General features: G+C 42.1%; 1 protein-coding gene across 1 annotated transcript in view; it reads right to left on the reverse strand.

The window, feature by feature from the left end:
• Window positions 1-295: 295 nt before the first annotated feature.
• The window catches only part of LOC121278468 (fibulin-7), a 32,054-nt gene continuing 11,161 nt past the window's right edge, over window positions 296-21,188 (reverse strand). The window contains exons 3-8 of the mRNA XM_041188926.1: window positions 18,680-18,853; window positions 13,917-14,042; window positions 9,654-9,803; window positions 6,758-6,895; window positions 5,048-5,186; window positions 296-1,616 (exon numbers count right to left, since the gene is read on the reverse strand). Of these exons, the coding sequence (XP_041044860.1) occupies window positions 1,244-1,616; window positions 5,048-5,186; window positions 6,758-6,895; window positions 9,654-9,803; window positions 13,917-14,042; window positions 18,680-18,853 (1,100 nt within the window). The 3' untranslated portion in view covers window positions 296-1,243. The remainder of the gene's footprint in view (window positions 1,617-5,047; window positions 5,187-6,757; window positions 6,896-9,653; window positions 9,804-13,916; window positions 14,043-18,679; window positions 18,854-21,188) is intronic.

Genomic DNA, 21,188 nt, shown 5'->3' on the forward strand with positions numbered 1-21,188 from the left:
TCCTAGTGCCACTCTACTTGATTTTTACAGTTTCTTCCCCAGGCACAGTGTAATAAAACCTCTGTGGTCTTTTGCCAAAATGGGTTGCTGTCTATGATGGGAATTTCCTAGGGATTATTCCATTGATCACCATAATCTTGGCTGATTTTTTGACAGTGATGGATTAGGAGATGACTTCAGGTGATTTCCAGCTTGTGTACTTAATAAAGATAAGATTGCCGTGACATGAATGGGAAAATTGTCTGTGACTGCAAGTGTTTATTGTGCAGCCAACAGTACAACACAGTACCAAGTGTAGTGTGAAATATTTTTATTAAAAACAATTGGAATAAACAATGCCTGGCACAGGAGTTAAGACCTTCTATAAGAAACCCTTTTAGAACTTCCTGTGCGAAGCTATAATCCCATAAATAACTTCTGGCTACCAGCTCTTGAAAATATAGTAAAAAAACTAACAGCATCAGACCATTACATTGTTCTACTGTTCTAATAAAGTCAGGCAGTTTAGTGATGATCAATGAGTGAATTTTCTTTTTGCATCTTGTTTGGGAGTCGTGGTTATTTTTCTCATTGTACCCCACTGCTTTTATTAAGTGCCTGATGGAGATTAAACACTGCATTGTGTTGTACAGTACACAATAGTAGATTAACTTGTTTGTAGCAAATAGCCCATGGTTAAAGAAAAGCCAAATTATTGGAGCTGTTTGTAAGGAATGGGAGTAAATATCAGGCCAGGGTTTGGTTTTCTTCAGTATTTGGTTGCTGTGTGCAATGTTGACTTGGCTGAGTGGTATCCTCATTTCCTTTCAGAATATATTCCAGTTGATTGATGGAGATTCCATGGAACATGGGACACTTAATGGTAAATGGGATGTATGGCAAACAGGAGATCAGTAATGAACAGGGAAACCAGAGACACATGGTATTCAGATCTATGGCCAACAAGCAATGTATGATAAACAGGGAGGCTCACACAAATTCTAAAAGAGTTGCGCTATCTACAATGACAGAATTTGGTGAAGTCAGCTGATCATAGCACAACACTTACAATTAAAGAGTAACAGGTAATAGATAGGATTCAGTCCAAATTGTACGTGGTAACACTTTCTCATCATTACATTGTAGCATTTGCACGCTAATAAAGTATCTTTCTCTCTGGCTGCTAATTCATTATCTCTCACAATAAAAGTCACAATTCAAACGAATCCCATGAGCCAAATATCAGTGGTCTCTGAATATTTTCTCAAAATCCATTGGCCGAGATAAAAAGTGTGACTTTTGACATATGCTTGGCCTGGAAAGTGCGATCGAGGTATTCAGACATGTCCACATCCACTTCTACGATGCAAGGTCCTTTCAAAGGCTGAACAAGAATGAGCTCACCCGTCTGTCTGTCCGATCGTTGGATTACAAACTGCCCCTGGTTGCTTCCTCCTGCAATGCCAAACCGCAGGCTGTCTGGTCCAGGCCTTCCGGGAGCAGCAGCTGTGGCCATACGGAACAGGGTGACTGGAGGTTTCAGGTTTGAGGGCAAGGACAGGTAATGGAAGGAAATGGTCTTTGCAGCATGATGACAGGATTTGCTGTTCATAGGGCAAGGGTGACGTTCACATTGACTGGAAACAAGAAAATCAGAAGATATACTGTGACCTTTTAAAAAATATATACATGGAATTACAGAAACAGACTATTTGGCTCAATTCGATCTATGTCTGTTTTTATGCTCCACATTAAGTCTTCTCCCACCATACTTGTGTATCACCCTATTAGCATAACCTTCTATTTCTTTGTCTGTGTCTATCTAGCTCCTATTTAAATGTATCTATGGTGTAAATACTGACAGTGGATTGTGTTTTGCTTTTGCTTTTTTAAAAATAAGACTATGATATCCCTGAATTTTTCCTGCACATATAGCTCTCCTGGCTTAGCTAAATTTGGTGTTAAAAGACTGTGGGAGGATCGGGGTGCAGTGGGGGGTGCAACCCACTCCCAGGTCTTAACCAATACCACATTTCAGCTGGCTGTCAAGGGTTTGTGCAATACCTCCTCATCATTTGCCTGGCCTCTGCTCAGCAATTCATCAGAGCAACAAGGCCAAGGTTGAGAGTTTCTTTTTATTATTTCATGGGATGTGGGCATCACTGGCGAGGCCAGCATTTGTTGCCCATCCTAATTGCCCTTGAGAAGGTGGTGGTGAGCTGCCTTCTTGAACCGCTGTTAGGGAGGGAGTTCCAGGATTTTGATCCAGTGACAGTGAAGGAATGGCAATATATTTCCAAGTCAGGATGGTGAGTGGCTTGGTGGGGATCTTACAGATGATGGTGTTCCCATCCACCTGCTGCCCTTGTCCTTCTAAGTGAGCACAAGAACAGGATCAGGAATAGGAAGCAGGAATAGACCACACAGCCCATCGAGCCTGCTCCTCCATTCAATACAATCATGGCTGATCTTGAGCTCCAACTCCATTTTCCTGGCCGCCACCCTTGGAACCAAACACATCTTCCCTTTACCCCCACTGTCGGCATTCCGTAGGGACCATTCCCTCCGGTACACCCTAGTCCACTCCTCCATCACCCCCAACACCTCAACCCCCTCCCACAGCACCTTCCCATGCAACCGCAGAGGGTGCAACACCTGCCCCTTCCCCCCTCCTCACCGTCCAAGGGCCCAAACATTCCTTTCACTCCTTGCACTTCCCTCAATTTGGTCTACTGCATTCACTGCTCCCAATGTGGTCTCCTCTACATTGGAGAGACCAAACGCAGACTGGGTGACTGCTTTGTGGAGCACCTTCAGTCTATCTGCAAGCATGACCCAGACTTCCTGTTGCTTACCATTTCAACACACCACCCTGCTCTCATGCCCACATGTCTGTCCTTGGCCTGCTGCAATGTTCCAGTGAAGCTCAATGCAAACTGGAGGAACAGCACCTCATCTTCCGATTAGGCACTTTACAGCCTTCCGGACTTAACAGTGAGTTCAACAACTTCAGATCATGAACTCGCTCCTCGATCCTCACCCCTTTTTGATCCCCTTTTTCAAATATTTATTTTTTAATTTTTATGTATAATTTTCCCCATCTATTTCTATTATTATTATTTTTAATTTATTTCCATTCATTGTTTTATCCCCGCCTTTTATCCTATTTCGATCTTTTTTTCCCACACTGTCCCCTCCCCCCTCTCCACCCCCACTAGGGCCATCTGTCACTTGCTCATCCTGCTTTCTACTCTTAATGTCACCATTAGCACCTCCTTTAGCCAGTATCACCACCATCAACACCCCTTCAACCTTTTGTTTATGACATCTTTTGCAATCTCTCCTTTGCCTCCATCTATCACTGGCCTTCCATCCAGCTTCACCTGTCACACCCCCCTTAAACAGTATATATTTCACCACAATTTTTACTTCGCTTTAGTTCTGAAGAAGAGTCATACGGACTCGAAATGTTAACTCTGTCTTTCTCTCCACAGATGCTGCCAAACTTCCTGAGTTTTTCCAGCAATTTTTGGTTTTGGTTAGATTCTGTCTTGTTGGAGATGGTCATTGCCTGGCACTCATGTGGCACAATGTTACTTACCATTTATCAGCCCAAGCCTGAATGTTGTCCAGGTCTTTCTGTATATGGACATGGACAGCTTCAGTGTCTGAGGAGCCTTGAATAGTCCTGAACCTGCAATCATTAGTGAACATCCCCAATTCTGACCTTACTATGGAAACAAGGACTTTAATGAAGCAGCTGAAGATGGTTAAGCCTAGGAAACTACCTTGACAAACTTCTGCAGCAATGTCCTGGGACTGAGATGATTGACCTCAACATCTTCCTTTGTGCTAGGTATGACTCCAACTGGTGCAGAGTTCCCATTAACTCCAATGTTGCCAGGGCTCCTTGATGCCACACTCAGCCAAATGCTGCCTTGATGTCAAGGGCAGTCCACTCTCACCTCACCTCTGGAGTTCAGCTCTTTTGTCCATGTTTGAACCTAGGCTGTAATGAGATCAGGAGCTGTATGACCCCAGTGGCACGGGGCAAAATGAAATACTGTGAGATTTTCACTTACGTTATCAAATGGTGCAGCTGACCTCACTCTGGAACAATGACCATCCACGCAGATGGTATCAAGTATGATTTATGGCCTTGATTGACTTTAAAACTCAAATACCATGTTGGTGCAATGTTCAGTAAATTTATGGACAAACAGATAACATGAGGAAATCCTACTTCAGGAGTATTCCCCAATTCCTGATACACATGTCAATCACTGCGATGCAGAAATCCATAATCTAAACCTACCTAACTAGGCTCAGATGCACTGGAAATTTAATTTATAATTTTGACTTACTGAGTAAATTTACTGAGTATGCGATGCGCAATTCAGTTGTCAAGCTAGAGGACAGAATGAATATATGTGGTGCATAGAACATAAACTGGAATTAATTGACACACAAATTCATAAATTCATGGAAAGAACTTGCATTCATAAAGCAACTTTCATGATCTCTGAGTGGCATAAAATCTTTCACCACCAATTAATTTTCTGAAGTATAGTCACCATTGTAATATAGGGAAATGAGGCAACCAATTTGAGCACAGCAAGATCCCAAAAATGACAATGAAATAAGCCACCTGTTTAACCCGTTTAATGATTGTAATTGAGGGTGGAAGGTTGGCTAGGACATTGAGAGAACCCACCAATTTTCTTTGGTTAGTGCTACTGGACTTTCTACATCCACCTGACAAGGAAAATGGAGCAAAAGCATTTCCAGCTCCTGGAAATCCAAAACAAAAAACCCAGAAAGTGCAGGTCAGCGGAGAGAAATGGAGTCAACATTTCAGGTCAATAACCTTTTTTCAGAATAGTTCTGATGAGGGAAAAGGGGGCCTTACTTTACCATCTCATCTGACAGAAGCTCCGACAGGGCAATGCTGAAGTGTCGGCCCAGGTTATACATCTAAGTTGCCAGAGTGAAGCCTGAACCCATAACCTTTGAATTTCGAGGCAAGACTGATAGGGAACAATTCATGTACAGGTACAGTTTTACTTACAATGGTGACGTTTTAACATAGCTGACATTTCCATGAGGTTCTGGACACTGTGGATTAACACACTGAAATCCTCCTCCTGTGTTGATACAAGTCTCCTCTCTTGTGCAGTTGTGTTGTAATGTTGCACACTCATCTATATCTGGAAAATCCCGACCACATGTAAAACATGAGAGCATGTTCTGAACACACCATACAACCTTTGAAATTTTTTGAAGCAGTGCAACCAAATTAACATTGCTGCACTAATGCTACTTAATTAACCTGTTGAATCAAAGCAACAAAATTTCACAAAGACCTTGCTCTTGTCCTGTAGGTACTTCCTCCTTCCTTGCCATGTGACATATGCTTTTTGCCCAGCTTTGGACTCCTTGGCTGAAATCGTCTTCCTAGTCTTTCGCCAACGTTTCCCTGAGTCAATCAGTGGGAAATGCCTAAGGGCGCTTGTCTCTGCCTTGAACTCACTTGGCTCTGTCACAGATTACTTGTGAGCTCAATTTAAATGCTGAAAACTGTCAGGGTCACTGGCTTGAAGTTGAATAGTGCTGCTTCTACTTGGATTCCCCAAACCAATTCAAAAAAAGAGCCATGGTTGCAAACTTAAATCTTGTGTTCTGTTGCCCAGTTTTACAAGGGGCAGAATTTTATATTTATGTTCCCCCACTGGCGGGTTTGTAGTGGGTGGAGGGGGGTGGATGCGGTGGTGACAGTAAAATTTTTCATATGGCTTTCCCACTGGGCTCCTGCCCACCCCTAGCTCTCTGCAATTTTACACTGGGATGGGAGACGTCTAGGCCGTCACACCCATCCTTGCCCTAATTGAAGCCTTTAAGTGGCCAATTATTGACATAGAGACAAAGAGAGAGAGAGACAGAAAGTGAGACAGACAAAGAGAGAGAGACAGACAGGCAGAGACTTGGAGAAAGAGGGAGAGAGAGAGACAGAGGGAGGGACAGAGAGAGAGGATCCGTTTCCCACTCAGCCTCAATTTTCAGGCTGGCTCGAGGAGTTCAGGGGCAGGGGGAAGCCTGAAAAGTAATCCTGATTTAGGCATCAGGCAGGAAGTGGGTGGGGAGGCGCCTCCATCAGCAGCCCCCTTTTAACATCAGGCACTCCTCAAAAGGTCTAGCCCTTGCAAGTGCTCCCTCTCCACTAGCCTCTTCATCAACACTTCACCTCCCCACCCTGCCCTGAAAACCCAACACGTACCTGGCCCTGGACTTCTGGGTCTTAAAGCAGTCCCTGTCCTGTCCACTACAGCTTCTGGCGCTGCAGGGACTTAGAGAGCTGCCAGTCAATCAGATGAGTGAGGGGCAGAAGTCCCACCTCCAACTAATTCACACTTGTTGGGGCATTAAATGACTGTGGGGTACGCAGCATCGGCAGAGATGTGTTCAGTGCCGATTCCTCAGATGGCAGGGAGGGAAATCCCACCATGGTAAAAATCCTGGCCTTGAACTTTTGTTAGGCTGGTTAATATTTACTAGCTATTAGCAGGAGATCACCGTTCCTTCATCATCGCTGAATCAAATCTCTCCATCGAACAACAATGTGGAGGCACCATCACCACACAAGGTTTCTGAAGGTGGTTCACTATCACCTTCTCAAGGACAACTAATGACGAGCAATAAGTGACCTACCTTGCTAACTAATTCTCAAGAATGGGTTGCTAAATGAATGCTTCACTCATGGCTCCCGTATGTGGGGACTTACCGTCACAGCTCCTGCCATCATTGCGAAGTTTGTATGCAGGAGGACAAGTACAACGGTAGGACCCAGGGATGTTAACACAGGTGTGCATGCAGAGTCTGGCAAGCCCTCCCAGTTGGAAAACCTCGCACTCATTCACATCTGTGTGGAAGAATAAGGCATTTCCTTAATACAACTTTTCACTGCACGACAAATGTAGTCAGAGCAGTCCTGTAGGACATGATTTACAAATTAAATCTTATCAGATTGGCAGTTGATAAGAACTTGTACTTTGTAGACACTTGGGCAGATGCTTCTCAACTTCCTGCCCTCAAGAATATTCCTCCAACAGCACATGTGATTCCCCGCCCAAGAGGTTATAGAACCACACAATCATAGAATGATACCGCATCCGCCCATTGTGCCTGTGCTGGCTCTTCTTGGCCTTTCATATTTTTCCCTGCAAGTATTTATTCGATTCTGTTTTGAAAGGTGCAGTTGAGACTGCTTCCACCACCATTCCAGGCAGTGCATTTTAGCTTACAACAACTTACTGCATAAAAGAAATTCTCATCTAACTCTGATTCCTTTGTCAATTATCCTAAATTTATGCCCTTTGGTGACCAGCCCTTCTGTTACTGGGAACGGTTTCTCCTTATTTATTCTTCATGAATATAATGTTAATCCTTCATAATTTTGAACACCTCTATTTAATCTCTTTCTCCTTCACTGCTCTAAAGGGAACCAGCTTCTCTAATCACTCCACCTAACTGAAGTTCCCTGTCCCTGGTACCAAAAGTCTCATCTCCGCCCTCTCAAAAGCCTTAACATCCTTCCAGAAAATCTTTTTTTCCAGATTGCAGCCAATTCTACTTTATATCAGTGTACAGAAGCCATACAGATGCAACCTGAGTTGATCTGGCCATTTGTCTTCTGGGACATAAATTATCTTCAATTGGCACATATACATATTTTTTTTATTAATTTATGGGATGTAGGCATCACTGGCTAAGCCAGCCATTTATTGTCCATGCTGATTGCCCTTGGGAAGATGATGGTGAGCTGCCTTCTTGAATCGCTACAGCCCATGTGGTATAGGTACACCCACAGTGTTTTTAGGGAGGGAGTTCCAGGATTTTAACCCAGCGACAATGAAGGAACAGTGATATATTTCCAAGTCAGGATGATGAGTAGCTTGGAAGGGAACTTCCAGGTGGTGGTGTTCCCATGTGTTTGCTGCCCTTGTCCTTCCAGATAGTAGAGATCTTGGGTTTGGAAGGCGCTGTCTGAGGAGCCATGGTGAGTTTCTGCAGTGCATCTTGTACATGGTACATACTGCTGCTACTGTGCATCAGCAGTGGAGGGAGCGAATGTTTGTAGACGGGGAGCAATTCAAGCGAGCTGCTTTGTCCTGGATGTTTCGAGCTTCTTAATTGTTGTTGGAGCTGCACTCTTCCAGGTAGGTGAAGAGTATCCCATCACATCCCTGACTTGTGCCTTGTGGACAGGCTTTGGGGAGTCAGGAGGTGAGTTACTCACCACAGGATTCCTAGCCTCTGACCTGTTCTCGTAGCCACAGTATTTATATGACTAGTCCAGTTCAGTTTCTGTTCAATGTTAATGGCTTTATTGGAGGCTTCTAGTTGATTATGTTTGAGATCTATCAAAAGGGGGAGGGTCTAAGAGCAGAGGTCAGCCTGACAGACAATATGTTGTCTCCAATTACATGACTCTGTCCATCAAAGAACCTGCAACTCTATTCAAATTAGATTGCATCACCTTCTGCAGTGAGGCAAGTAACTCGTCATCAGCGGAGTATTTATGAGGGATCCTTTGCTTTAATCACTAATTTTAATTAGTTTTAATCACAGATCAGCTCAGCCGGACCTGTGGCATGTCTGGACCTCTGCTTGTCTTCACCCCTCTTTCTACTCCTCACACATGATCATCCTGCATTTCCTCATCAAACTCACTTAACACCCATTGGAAAGTGCTTTTCAATTCTGCTGCCTCCTTCGAATAGCATGGTTGGTGTAGAATTCTAGGATAAGGAGTGTGGTGGTGATTTGCCCCCACCTAAGGCCAATTAGGGATGGGCAACAAATGCTGGCCCTGTCATCAACACCTCACATCCCATGGATAAATTTAAGAAAAAAGCAGCTCCTTTCCTTCTGGGCTTATGCCATTCTTTCAAAATAAAAACTAACAACAACTTTCTCCAACACTTCTGTTGGTCTACGTAGAGCAATCTCGGAGCTGAGCTGGGAATAAAACAGTGCAGACCAGCCCGAAGAGAAGTGGAAATGCTGGAAAAATTAATGGGACGGAGAGATGTTATCAAAAAAGAGAAAGGTTTTCGAAAAGAGAGGGACGTAACAATATGGGGGAATTCAGGGAGGGAGTGGGAGGACAGGTCCAGTGGCTGAAAAAGAGATGCCAATGGTGGAACAGATGGAGTGGGAAACCAGGATTCACCAATTGTCAGTGCAAAGAGAGTCCATGTGGTGCCAGTTCCTGGAGGAGATTGCTAAGGTGGTTGGAAGCAAAACCACGGTTGGGTTGAAAGACAAGATGAGGATCTTGAAGTTACTTCACTGGGGGTAGGGAGAGCCAGTGGAGCTTGAGAAGGACAGGGAGCTTGGAAGATGCAAGTCGTGGGTTCCTGAATAAGCTGTGATTGATGGACAATGGAAACAGGGGGATTAGTGAGGAGGCCATTGGAGAAGCTGAGTTTGGGGCTGACAAGTGTAGGAATTAGTATTTTTTCATGAAAGGGAAAAGATAGGGTTGGAAATTATTCTAGCACAGCTTTTTAAACTTACAACAGAAGTAAAGCTTATTCGGATTTTTGATAACGTCCTGGCAATTTGTGTGTTCCAACACTCTACCACATGTTTTTATGATAATCACAAGCACGTACCTTGACACACACTGTCCTCACTGATCCCGCTCATATGGAACCCGGCATCACAGCTGCAGTGTTGGGTCCTTTCAACCTTTGCACAACGGGGCTTCCGACTAAAAGACAGGTCACTTAACACACTCGCACTCCATTCTACAGCAACAGGAGCTTTGGTGGGGGTGTGGGGGAGGAAGTGACATACCAGAAAAATAGTTTGTATGGCTCTCTGTTTTTTAACACCATAATGATTACAAGAAACTTGTAACTGTAATTAAACACCTTGGGAGTTAAATTCCCACTGTTAAGAAATTTCAGCAAAGAGAAGTTGGCGTAAGTACAAAGGTTTTAACTGAAATTAATGATTCCTCCAACTCACACTTCTTTTTATCCTGGATTCTGGTTTGAGATTTGTTTTGTTTGGATGGTGTCACTCAATGGAGAACATGGGTTTATAATTTCCCTGTCTGAGTTAGTCTCTGACTTAATAATTTTGCTTCGAGAAAAAGGAAATACAGGAATTCTTCCCACAACTTTTGGCAGTGTTGATAACACATTATGAGCCTTCAGACTGCCCTCTGGGAAAACCAAAGGGAAGAGAGGTGGGCAATAATTACAAGAAAGTTAAAAATTAAATCTTTCTGCATTTACAAATTTCAACAACAACTTGCAGTTCCATGGCACCTTTAATGTAGGAAAACATCCCAAGGTACTTCACAGGAACATTATCAAACAAAGACTAACACCAAGCCAAAGGGGGAAACATTGGGAGAGGTGAAGAGTTTTGATACTGAGGCAGGTAGCTAGTGTCAGGAAATTTCCCAACTCGGCAGACCCACCCTCAGTTTATAGGGCCCCTTTAGACCCAGTTTTTGCTCCAGGGAAGTGGGGGTGGGACAAATTGGACACGCCGACCCTAGAATCAGACCCTAGGTGGCCACAGGGAGAGGGGGGTGAGGTGCAGTGGGGTGGATGAGTGCCAAGGTGGGCTAGTTAGAAGGCTCAATTCTCTGGGGCTTTGTCCAAGTCATTTTAGAAGTTGTTAGGTTGTCTAGCCCTGACCTCTCACACCCCGTCAACTCTAACCCACCTCCATGCTAACTCTGCTTCCCATCCACCCCCAATCCCTCTCTTATATCCCCATGTGACCTCCATGTCAATTTATTCCCCGCCTACCCCATGCCCCTTCATAGCCATTCACCCAGTACCCATGATGGACAGACCTCAGGACCCATGTGGAGATGAAACAAATAAACTTCTAAAAGTCTAATACAGTTCTCACTCATACACACTTGATCGTGGAAAAAAAAACTCTCATTGATGAAATCCTTTCAAAACTATTAAATCTTCTTAAGTGCTTAAAAAGAAACTTCTATTCAGACCCCCCACATCAAAGACAGCTAACCTGTCAATAGCCTAAACTATCAATCAAACTGTAAACTCAAAACTCCCTGGTGAGATATTTTTAGCTTTTGGAACATCAGCCAAGCATTCATGATGACATAATAATAGCCCTTTAGAAAAGTCAACAAAGACTTCTGTTGAAACTGCACAGATAGTAATTTTTTTTCTAAACTATATCAGATAGTCTGTCAAACAAAACAATCCAGCAGGCGGTGCTTTTTCACTTTCACTGACAGTTTAAGCCTGTTTCTTTCCATCCTAAAAGAACGGAAGATTTATATATTTCCGACCATAACATTTGATCAGACTTTTTGCCTTTTATTACTTATGTCTGCTCCATCAATTTGTGACTCTCACATTGCGAGTTAAAGCCCTTGAACCAGCCAAAATGGAGTCTGTTTGAACTCAGTACCAAGTTCAAATGGCCCTGCTGAGTTTGGGTTTGCTGCCCTTGTGAATCGTGCGCCGCCCCATTCCCCTGACAGAAAAATTGGATCTGTCGGAAATGGGTGAAGAACATCCACACCCAAGTCTCACCCACCCTTTTTAAAGGTTTTGAGGAGCATCTGAATGGAGGAGAGGGAAAATGGTGGTGAAGCTCAGGGAGGGAATTCCAGAACTTAGGGCCAAGATAGCTAAAGGCTTGGCTATCGATGGTGGGTTGAAGGGAGTGGCGGTGCACAATAGGCCAGAGATGGAGGAATGCAGCCAGGTGACACCGGCTGATGAAATCATCAGTCTTTTGAAAGACAGATTTGACTCTGCTCGGTGGATCTTACATGATCAGATGGTTGGAATTTGAAAGACTTGCTCACTGTCTTTGAAGTTTAGGATTGTTTATATTCTGGGGAGGGTTGTGCTCATAAAGAAAAGCGGCCAATTCTAGAATGTTTGTTAACATGCTTCTGCAGCCTCTTGATTGAACACACACAGGATGAACATACTTTCAAAAGGTGTTAGCTGTGGCTCAGGTCTACCACTCTCATCTTTGCTTTAGGATTTGGTGGATTTAAATCCTGCTGCAGACAGTTGAACACCAAACCTAGGCTGGCATTTTGATGCTGTGTAGAGGGAGTGCTGCACTGTTGAAGGTGCTTTCATCTTAAATGAGACATTAACTGAGGCCCTGTCTGTCCCCTCAGCTGAACGTAAAAGATCCCATGACACTATTTTAAAGAAGGCTAATATTTATCCCTATACCATTATCACTGAAAGAGATTATCTGGTTCTTAACATACTGCTGTTTGTGGGACCTTGCTGTACACAAATTGGCTGCAGTATTTTCTACTTTACAACAGTGAGTACATTTCAAAAGTGTCCATAAAGTATTTTAGGGCATCCCAATGTTGTGAAAGGCACTTTATAAATGCAAGTTTTTCTCTTTCACCCTTAAGGTTATGCAGATTCCAGATATACACTTTGTAAAGCAAATGAATTCTACCATGCACTGCTCAAACTGTATTAGTGTTAATTCGTCATGCTCCTGATGATTTAGATGCTGTCAATTTATGTGAACTTGCATGGTCAGACATCACTCGAATATCCCAGACTGTGCCTCAGTAAAAACCAACGATGCTTAAGACTGAATTGTCCAATTGGCTCTTTTAAAAGCTATATATTATTTTGACAAAAATATAGCCATGTTAGGGTTGCCAACCCTCCAGGATTGTCCAGGAGTCTCCAGGAATTTATGATCAATCTCCAAGACACTGATGTGTACTGCCCTGGAGAAAAAAAAGCATCGGGACATTAAAAAAGATTGGGTTTTTTTGTTACTTTCTCTGAACCTCTTTACCAGATTGAAAAATATTGATAATGGGGGTAAAGAAGGCTTTTTGGCTGACAGTTAAGTATCAACAATTGGGTAATGAACCTTTTTGCTTTCCAATTGGAGTAGGAAGGCACAAAGATAGATTTGTTGTCTGATAATGGCAGGAGTGTGGGGGTACATGTGATGAAACCTCCAGGACTAAATTTAATCACGGTTGGAAACCATAAGCCATGTTCTACTTTCCAGTAGCCCTCACTTGGAAATGTGGGTCAAAAATCACACGGTATGAAATATTCCGAAATCCTGTTGCTCACTACAATTAGTTAACGCTTTTGTAAAAGTAGCAGTGATAGGAATCTCATACGAAGATGCCAACATTTTGATCTAATACCAGGCGGAATGATTTCCCTTCACTCTAATGATTGGACGCGATAAAAAAAAACTCTAATGGTCACAAATTGCTTCTTGTATCCAAAAGAAAAAGTTAAATAAATGAAATATCAGACAGACCATAGTGTAAGGAAGGAATAGTCTTTCAATGCAATTCTATCAGTCCCAGGTCCTACGCATCTGGGGACTTATTGGGAATGCATGCAAAGCCATCAGAATTGGATTTTAATTCTCACCTAGACAAAGCTACCCAAAGCAACAGCAAAGATGTATAATGACAATCTTGAAGTGGTGTATTGCTGAGAAGGCTATTCAGCCTTCTCATCCTGCTCCCCAAAATTTTGTCTATGTATCTTTAAAAAGAAGCTAAAATATTATTTACCAAACATGATCACATTCCCCCAGTGGAATGTGCGTGCATCCCACACAATAATAACTACTTCAAAGAGAAGTTCCTGGAACGGACTGCACATGGTTTTAAAAAGTAAAACCACAGCATGTGCAAAATTGCTTCATAACACAGAGCGGAAAACACTTTTCAGTGCTTTTTTAGGTTAACTGATCAAAATTATTTTTAAAAGTTTGACTTTGTAAAATTCCTTGCAGCACATTCCCATGTTAATACCCTTGAGGAAGTCTGAAATGTTTGTTTCCTAACTTTCACTGTTTTCACTTTCCCAAATCCAGACAGTTATTTAACCTTCCCAGATGTTACAAACCTGTCTGCACTGGATAACGGCAGTGGCGTCCTGTCCAGCTGTTTGGGCAAGAGCACGTGTACTGGTTCACAGCATCCACACAGATTCCTCCATTTTGGCAGGGGTTGCTGACGCATTCATTCATTTCTATAGGAGAAATCAAACAGGCTTGAAAGAACGAGTAAGCCGAACACCATTGTCCACAGATAAGGATTTAGCCATGTAGTTCTTTTAAATCACTTCCTGGGAGGTTCCTGTGACATTTATGAACCACAGAATCATAGAATGATACAGCACAAAAGGAGGCTATTTGACCCATTGTGCCTGATGAGCTGTTTAAAAGAACAGTCCAATTAGTCTCGTTCCCTTTTCCTTTCTCCGTAACTCTACAATGTCTTCCTCCTCAAGTATTTATCCAATTCCCTTTTGAAAGTTATCTCTGAACCAAAAATGAAAAACAGTCCTCAAAGTCTTAATCTGGAAAAAATAGTGCTGTCTAGTGCTATGGGGTATTATAGATATACTTTCTCCTTTAAGATGCCCCATAAAACCTACCTCTTTGACCAGGTTTTGGTTATCTGTTATAATATGTGGCTCGTGGGGCAAAGGATGCAGAGTAGGTGAGAATGAAAGGTTTGAAGTTTGCAGAAGACTTGGTTAGTAATTTGTAAAAACATTCATAAAAACCCTACACTTGAACAAAGGCAAACAGATGGGATGACGAATAGGTGGAACAGTTTGCCAAGAAAAATGGTTGAGGTCAGGGTAGTGGGTGCCTTCAGGAATTGCAGGTGGTGGGGCTTGTATTAAATGTATTTAATTATGTTACATAAAGCTCTGGCTAGACTGCATATGGAGAACAGCATTCAGCTCTCAGCACTGCCACTCAGGCTTGTATTCCTTTTCACAGAGAAGATTAAGAAATTGAAGTGCTTAAGATGATTCAAGGTTTTGATAGGGTAGATAAAAAGAAACTATTTCTTCCTATGGAAGAGTGCAGAACATGGGGATGTAATCTTAAAATTAGAGAGAACCCTTCAGGGATGACATCAGGAAGCACTTCTGCACACAAAGTGAACATCTGGAACTGGTTTCCCAAAAAGCTGTAGATGCTTGGGAGTCATTGAAAATTTCAAATCTGAAATTTATAGATTTTTGTTTGGCAAGAGTATTTAAGGTTTTTTTGTTAATATTCATTCATGGGATGTGGGTATTGCTGGCTAGGCCAGCACTTACTGCCCATCCCTAGTAGCCCTTGAAAAGGTGGTGGTGAGCTGCTTTCTTGAACCACTGCAGTTCATGTGGGGTAGGTACACCCACAGTGCTGTTAGGGAGGGAGTTCCAGAAGGGAATTGTGGAACCAAGGTGGGTAAAGGGAATCAAATTACAGATCAGCCACGATCCAATTTAAGGGCAAAAAAAAAGCTCAAGGGACTGAATGGCCTCCTCCTGTTCCCATTTATTGTGGAAGAATTAGACCGAACGAGCAGAATGATCTCCTCCATCTTAATCCATGAGTGATCTTGTAATGTAGCCTTTAATGCTTCTTAAGGGATTTTCATCACAATAGCGTCGGCTTCATGTTCTCCTCCATTCAAACAGACAAAAGAGTTGTGTCCTGTGTGGCCTGATTCACAGAGCTCTCTTACAGCAACCAGCCAGTGCAGCATCACAGAGAGTTACTCAGAACTAGGTACCATTGCCTATCAATAGCATGCCTGGAATATCTCTGGACTGTTAGACCATGAAATTATTTAATGAAATGTCTGAGACTATTAACTAAACGCGTCCTTGACCTCCGAAATCCATTAGGCCTGGCAGCTGCAGCATGGCTGGGTTACCGGGGCAAGTGAGCACAGGTCGCGTCACACTGGCAGAGTCTGCCTGATGGGAAAGATAGGAAGCTCAGGGTGGAACGTGAGACCAAATATCATTAGACTGGGGAGAGATATGCAGGTGTTCTCACATAGAGAATGCAATGTTGTCTTTTTTATGTTTAAGAATGAGAGCATTCAGCTGACTTTGATCAAGGTGGTTTTGTGTGACAAGAAGCACCATAAAAGACTTCATTATTCATTGCCTCTGAAATCAGAAGATCTACATTTGTGATCACCACCGAATAAAGTTATTAACAGTTAATTATCAATTCCTGACCCAAATACAGTCTGACAGTGTGAGCCTTTAAATTACTGCATGCAATGTTAATGTGCGAATGTTTAATACATGCATGTCATGTTACTATTATAATGGAGGCATTAACCCATTCAATTTAAATCAACACTGTGTTTCCTGCCAATACAATATGGCCATGCAAGATGGCTGCCAATACCCATCTGCACATGCGCACATGCACAGAAACCAAGCACTCGTTTCCATTGATTTTAAATAAGCTAAACTCGGCAGTTTGTGGGCATTGGTTCTATCATTCCAGGCGTCACTGGTCCTGGTACCGATGGATGACTCTTGCCCTCTGCTACGTCCCCCCAGCATCGCTAGTTGACCCTGGAGTTATTGCCGGAAAGCGGTATTCTGAATCTGCATTATCCCACAGCTGGGCAGACAGCCAGCCTCTGGGCACCAATATTGGCACCTGAGAAGGGCAGACAGATGCAGAAATAGAGAGAGCTTGATGAGAGAGAGGATGCTGGTGTGATGCAACTATAATGAACGAGCCACACATAAGGGAGAGAAAGAGTGAGAGAGACATGCACAGAGACAGAAAGAGGCTGAGAGACAGATACAAAGTGAGATGGAGAGAGATAAATAGAGAGGGAATATTGAAAATATAGAGCGAATTAATGACATTGCAGAACCAAATATGATTTTGCAAAGTACTGACAGATACTTTACTTTGATATATGGTACAATGTTCTCGAAAGTGAATAAGCTGGGTTCATGTCACACATTGCCCCCTATAAAGATGGCTGGCATGCATGCACACTGCTGCACATTGCCCCCTATAAGGATGGCAGCCTACCATCAGCACACAACTACGCATGCAAGGCATTGGCAGCAAACGCAACCTTAAATCAATGCCTTTGGTAAAAAATGAAGAGAATACGTTTGTATGAATGTGCTCAGTGTTTGTATTCTGACATTCAACTGCACACTTACGTGGCCCATTTAGTAACTGATTTATTTATCTATAATATTTCATAATTGATATATTAAAATCCTTCAAAAATACAACTTGATCATGTATAAATTTAAATATAGCACAAAACTGTTTCAATCAACTATTATTAATTACTGTTAACACCACACTGGATCACTAAAGTCCCTGTTCCTATCCTCAAGTGTTTTTCTAACTCCTTTTGAAACATTATGATTGAATTATCTTCAAAAACTAATTGTAACTCATTCCAATTACTAAGAACTACTTGCACAAAAATATGTCTTCCAACTAATGTTTCTAATAAAGAAAGAACAAAACATCTAAAAGTTACAAGGACCTTAGGACATCAGAAGTACTTTGAAGTGTAGTCACTATTGTAATGTAGGAAATGCATAGCCAATTGGCACACAGCAAACTCTCGCAAACAACATGTGATAATGGCCAGATAGTTTGATTTTAGTAATCAAAAACAAAAACAGAATTACCTGGAAAAACTCAGCAGGTCTGGCAGCATCGGCGGAGAAGAAAAGAGTTGACGTTTCGAGTCCTCATGACCCTTCGACAGAACTGTTTTTAGTAATGTTGGTTGAGAAATAAATATTGGTCAGCAGGGAGAACTACTCAGCTCTTCTTTGAAATAGTGTCAAGGGATCTTTCATGTCCACCTGAGAGGGAAGATGGGGCCTTGACTTAACATCACATCCGAACGACACCACCTCCAACAGTGCAGTCCTCCCTCAGTACTAACTCTGAAGTGTCAGCAGATTTGATTTTCGAATCACTGGAGTGGACAATCTCCTGACCTGGAGGCGAGAGTGCTACCACTGAGCCCCAGCTGACATCGAAATGATTAACATCTCTATTCAAAGTATTAATATAAAACAGAATTGGAGAGGCTAATGACTTCTTTAAAATATCTTGTGTATGCATTAAAAGTATGCACCTTAATATTGCATGGAGTTCGGCTAAAAATAAGCCATGATCTCATTTAATGGTGGAACAGGCTTGAGGGGCTAAATGACTGTTCCTATGCTCACCCCATTTTCTAAAGGTGGAAAGCATGTCTCAATATTCTTGAGAAACAGGTGTTATCACCTTTGCTCCTAACGTTTTTTAAAAAGTGTAAAATACTAATGGAACTAGTTACAGTTGTGGTTTGGTTCCAACCAATATCTGGTGATAGTGTCTTACTCAGAAAACCTAGACTCCTCCATATGCTATGTTGCCGAGTAAAGTTTAATGATTAGGGGTCTTTGGCCTGAATGATGTCAACTTTTTGTTTTCATGCAGTGTGGCTATTGCTGGCAAGGACTCACACTTGTTGCCCATCCCTGATTGCTCTTGAACTGATTGTCAACCAAATTGCTGTGGGTCTGGAGTCACATGTAAGCCAGCCTAGGTAAGAATGGCAGATTTCCTTTCCTAATGGATATTAGTGAATGAAATGGGCTTTTGCAACTATCAATGATAGCTGTCATGGTCATCATCACTGGGGTAAGTTTATAATTCCAGATTTATTAATGGAGTATAAATTCCACTTACTGCCCTGGTGATATTTGAACCTGTGTCCCCAGGATATTAGGCCGGGTCTCTGGATTACTAGTCCAGTGATATTACCACTATACCACCATCTCCCATACCTGCTAAGTGAAACTTTAAACAGGAGTACCTGTACAATTAGCATTCTCCCCAGTCCAGCTCCCATCGGGCTGACATACTCTGGTGCTGGAGCCAATGAGCTGGTAGCCTGGCTGACAGACGAAGTGCACTTCATGATCCATCCTGTATCTGGAACCAAATTTCTTGCCATGATTGGGAGCCTCCAGCGAAGGGCACAATGTTACTAAAATGAAGCAGAGAGAGAGAGAAGAATTTCTCAACTGAGCCTGTGTATGTCACATCAGGAATAACTACTTAAATTAAGGCTTGGTTTGATTCACAATGTTTTAAGCATTCAAAGTAAGGGAGAGTTTAGTAGGTGTCATGATCCAGAATCATAAACAATATAGTAAGTGTGCAAATATGTGAAGAACTTGTGACTATTTATTTCTATATCCTTGTAGTCCCCTACACCCCTTTACCCATTCCTACTTCCTCTCCTGAAGGCATTCATGCACAGTTGGTATGTGATTTCATTGGGACCAGATATCTCTCCAAGTCATGATACACAGATGAACCTAAAGCGTGAATTCAGGAAGGCTATTTAACAAAAACAGCAACAACTTGCAATTATATAGCATCATTAATAGGAACATCGGAGCAGGAGTAGGCCATTCAGCCCATCGAGCCTGCTCCACCATTCAATATGATCGTGGCTAATCATCCACTACAGTGCCATTTTACCACACAATCCCCATATCCCTTTACATCATTGGTATTTAGAAATCTGTCAATCTCTGCTTTAAACATACTCAATGACTGAGCTTCCGCAGCCCTCTGGGATAGAGAATTCCAAAGATTCACAGCCCTCTGAGAAAAAAAAATTCTCCTCATCTCAGTCCTAAGTGGTTTCCCCAATATTTTGAAATTTTGTCCTTGGTTCTAGATTCCCCGAGCAGGGGAAACACCTTACATTTACACTTCCTAATTCCTCACCATTTAAGAAATATTCTGCACATACGTTCCTTCTACTAAAGTGGATAACTTCACATTTTTCCTCATTATAACCCAACTGCCATTTTCTTGCCCACTCACTAAGTCTGCCCATCTTCCTTACAACACACATTCTGCGAACTTGGAAATTTTACATTTGGCCCTCACTTCCAAATTATTGATATATATTGTGAACCTCTGGGGCCCAAGTACGGATCTTTGTGGTACCCCACTAGTCACAGTCTGCCAATGTGAGAATGACCTGTTTATTCCTACTCTGTTTTCTGCCTGTTAGCCAATCCTTAATCCATGCCAATATATTACCTCATATCCCATGTGCTTTAAATTTGCTAACCAACCTCCTATGGGGGACTTTCTCAAAAGCCTTCTGAAAATCCGAGTACACTACATCCACCAACTCCCCTTTATCGATTCTGTTAGTAACATCCTCAAAAAACTCCAACAGATTTGTCAAAATGGTTTCCCACTGATAAATCTATGTTGACTATGCCCAATCAGATCATTATCATCTAAGTGTCCATTTATCACATTCTTTATAACAGATTCGAGGATTTTCCCTACTACTGATGTAAGGCTAACAGGTCTATAGTTCCCTGTTTTCTCTGTTCCTCCCTTCTTAAATAGTGGGGCAACATTTGCTACCTTCCAATCTGCAGGAACCTTTCCGAAGTCTATAGAACTTTGGAAAATGATCACCAATGCATCCACTTTCTCCATAGCAACACTCTTTCAACACTCTGGGATGTAGGATATCAGGTCCCAGAGACTCATCAACCTTCAGTCCCATTAATTTCTCCAATGCAACCTTTTTAACTAATCCTAATTTCCTTCAATTCCTCATTCTCCTTAGTCCCTTAGATCTCTAAATCTGGGAGATTTCTTGTACCTTCCTCAGTGAAGACAGACACAAAGTAATCATTTAGTTTCTCTGCCATTTCTCTACTCCCCATCATAAATTCTCCTCTCTCTGCCTGTAATGGACCCACATTTATCTTAGCCAAACATTTCCTTTTTACAGATCTACAGGAACTTTTACAGTCTGTTTTTATATTTTTTGCCAGTTTACATTCATATTCTATTCCCATTTTCAGCTTCTTGGTCCTCCTTTGCTGTATTCTAAAATCCTCCCAATCCTCAGCATTACTACTATTTCCGGCAACTTTACAGGCCTTTTCTTTTAATCTTGTGCAGTCCTTAATTTCCTTTGTTAGCCACGGTTGACTGACTTTTCTTTTGGATTTTTGTGTCTTGAAGGGATGTATAGTTGCTGTAAATTATGTAATAATTCCCATCCATTGCCTGTGTACTGTCATACCTTTTAATGTATTTTCCCAATCCACTTCAGTCAATTTGCCCCTCATACCTTCATAATTTCCTTTGTTCAAATGTAACACCCTGACTTCAGATTGAACCAGCTCACTTTCAAACATAATGTAAAATTCTATCATATGATGGGGACTCATATCTAAAGGTTCTTTTACAAAAGATTATTAACCCTTTCTCATTACATAATACTAGATCTAAAAATAGCCTGCCCTCTAGTCAGTTTCTCAACATACTGCTCT

Source organism: Carcharodon carcharias, chromosome 5 (genome assembly GCF_017639515.1).
Source record: "Carcharodon carcharias isolate sCarCar2 chromosome 5, sCarCar2.pri, whole genome shotgun sequence".
In the NCBI taxonomy this organism is placed as follows: Eukaryota; Metazoa; Chordata; class Chondrichthyes; order Lamniformes; family Lamnidae; genus Carcharodon; species Carcharodon carcharias.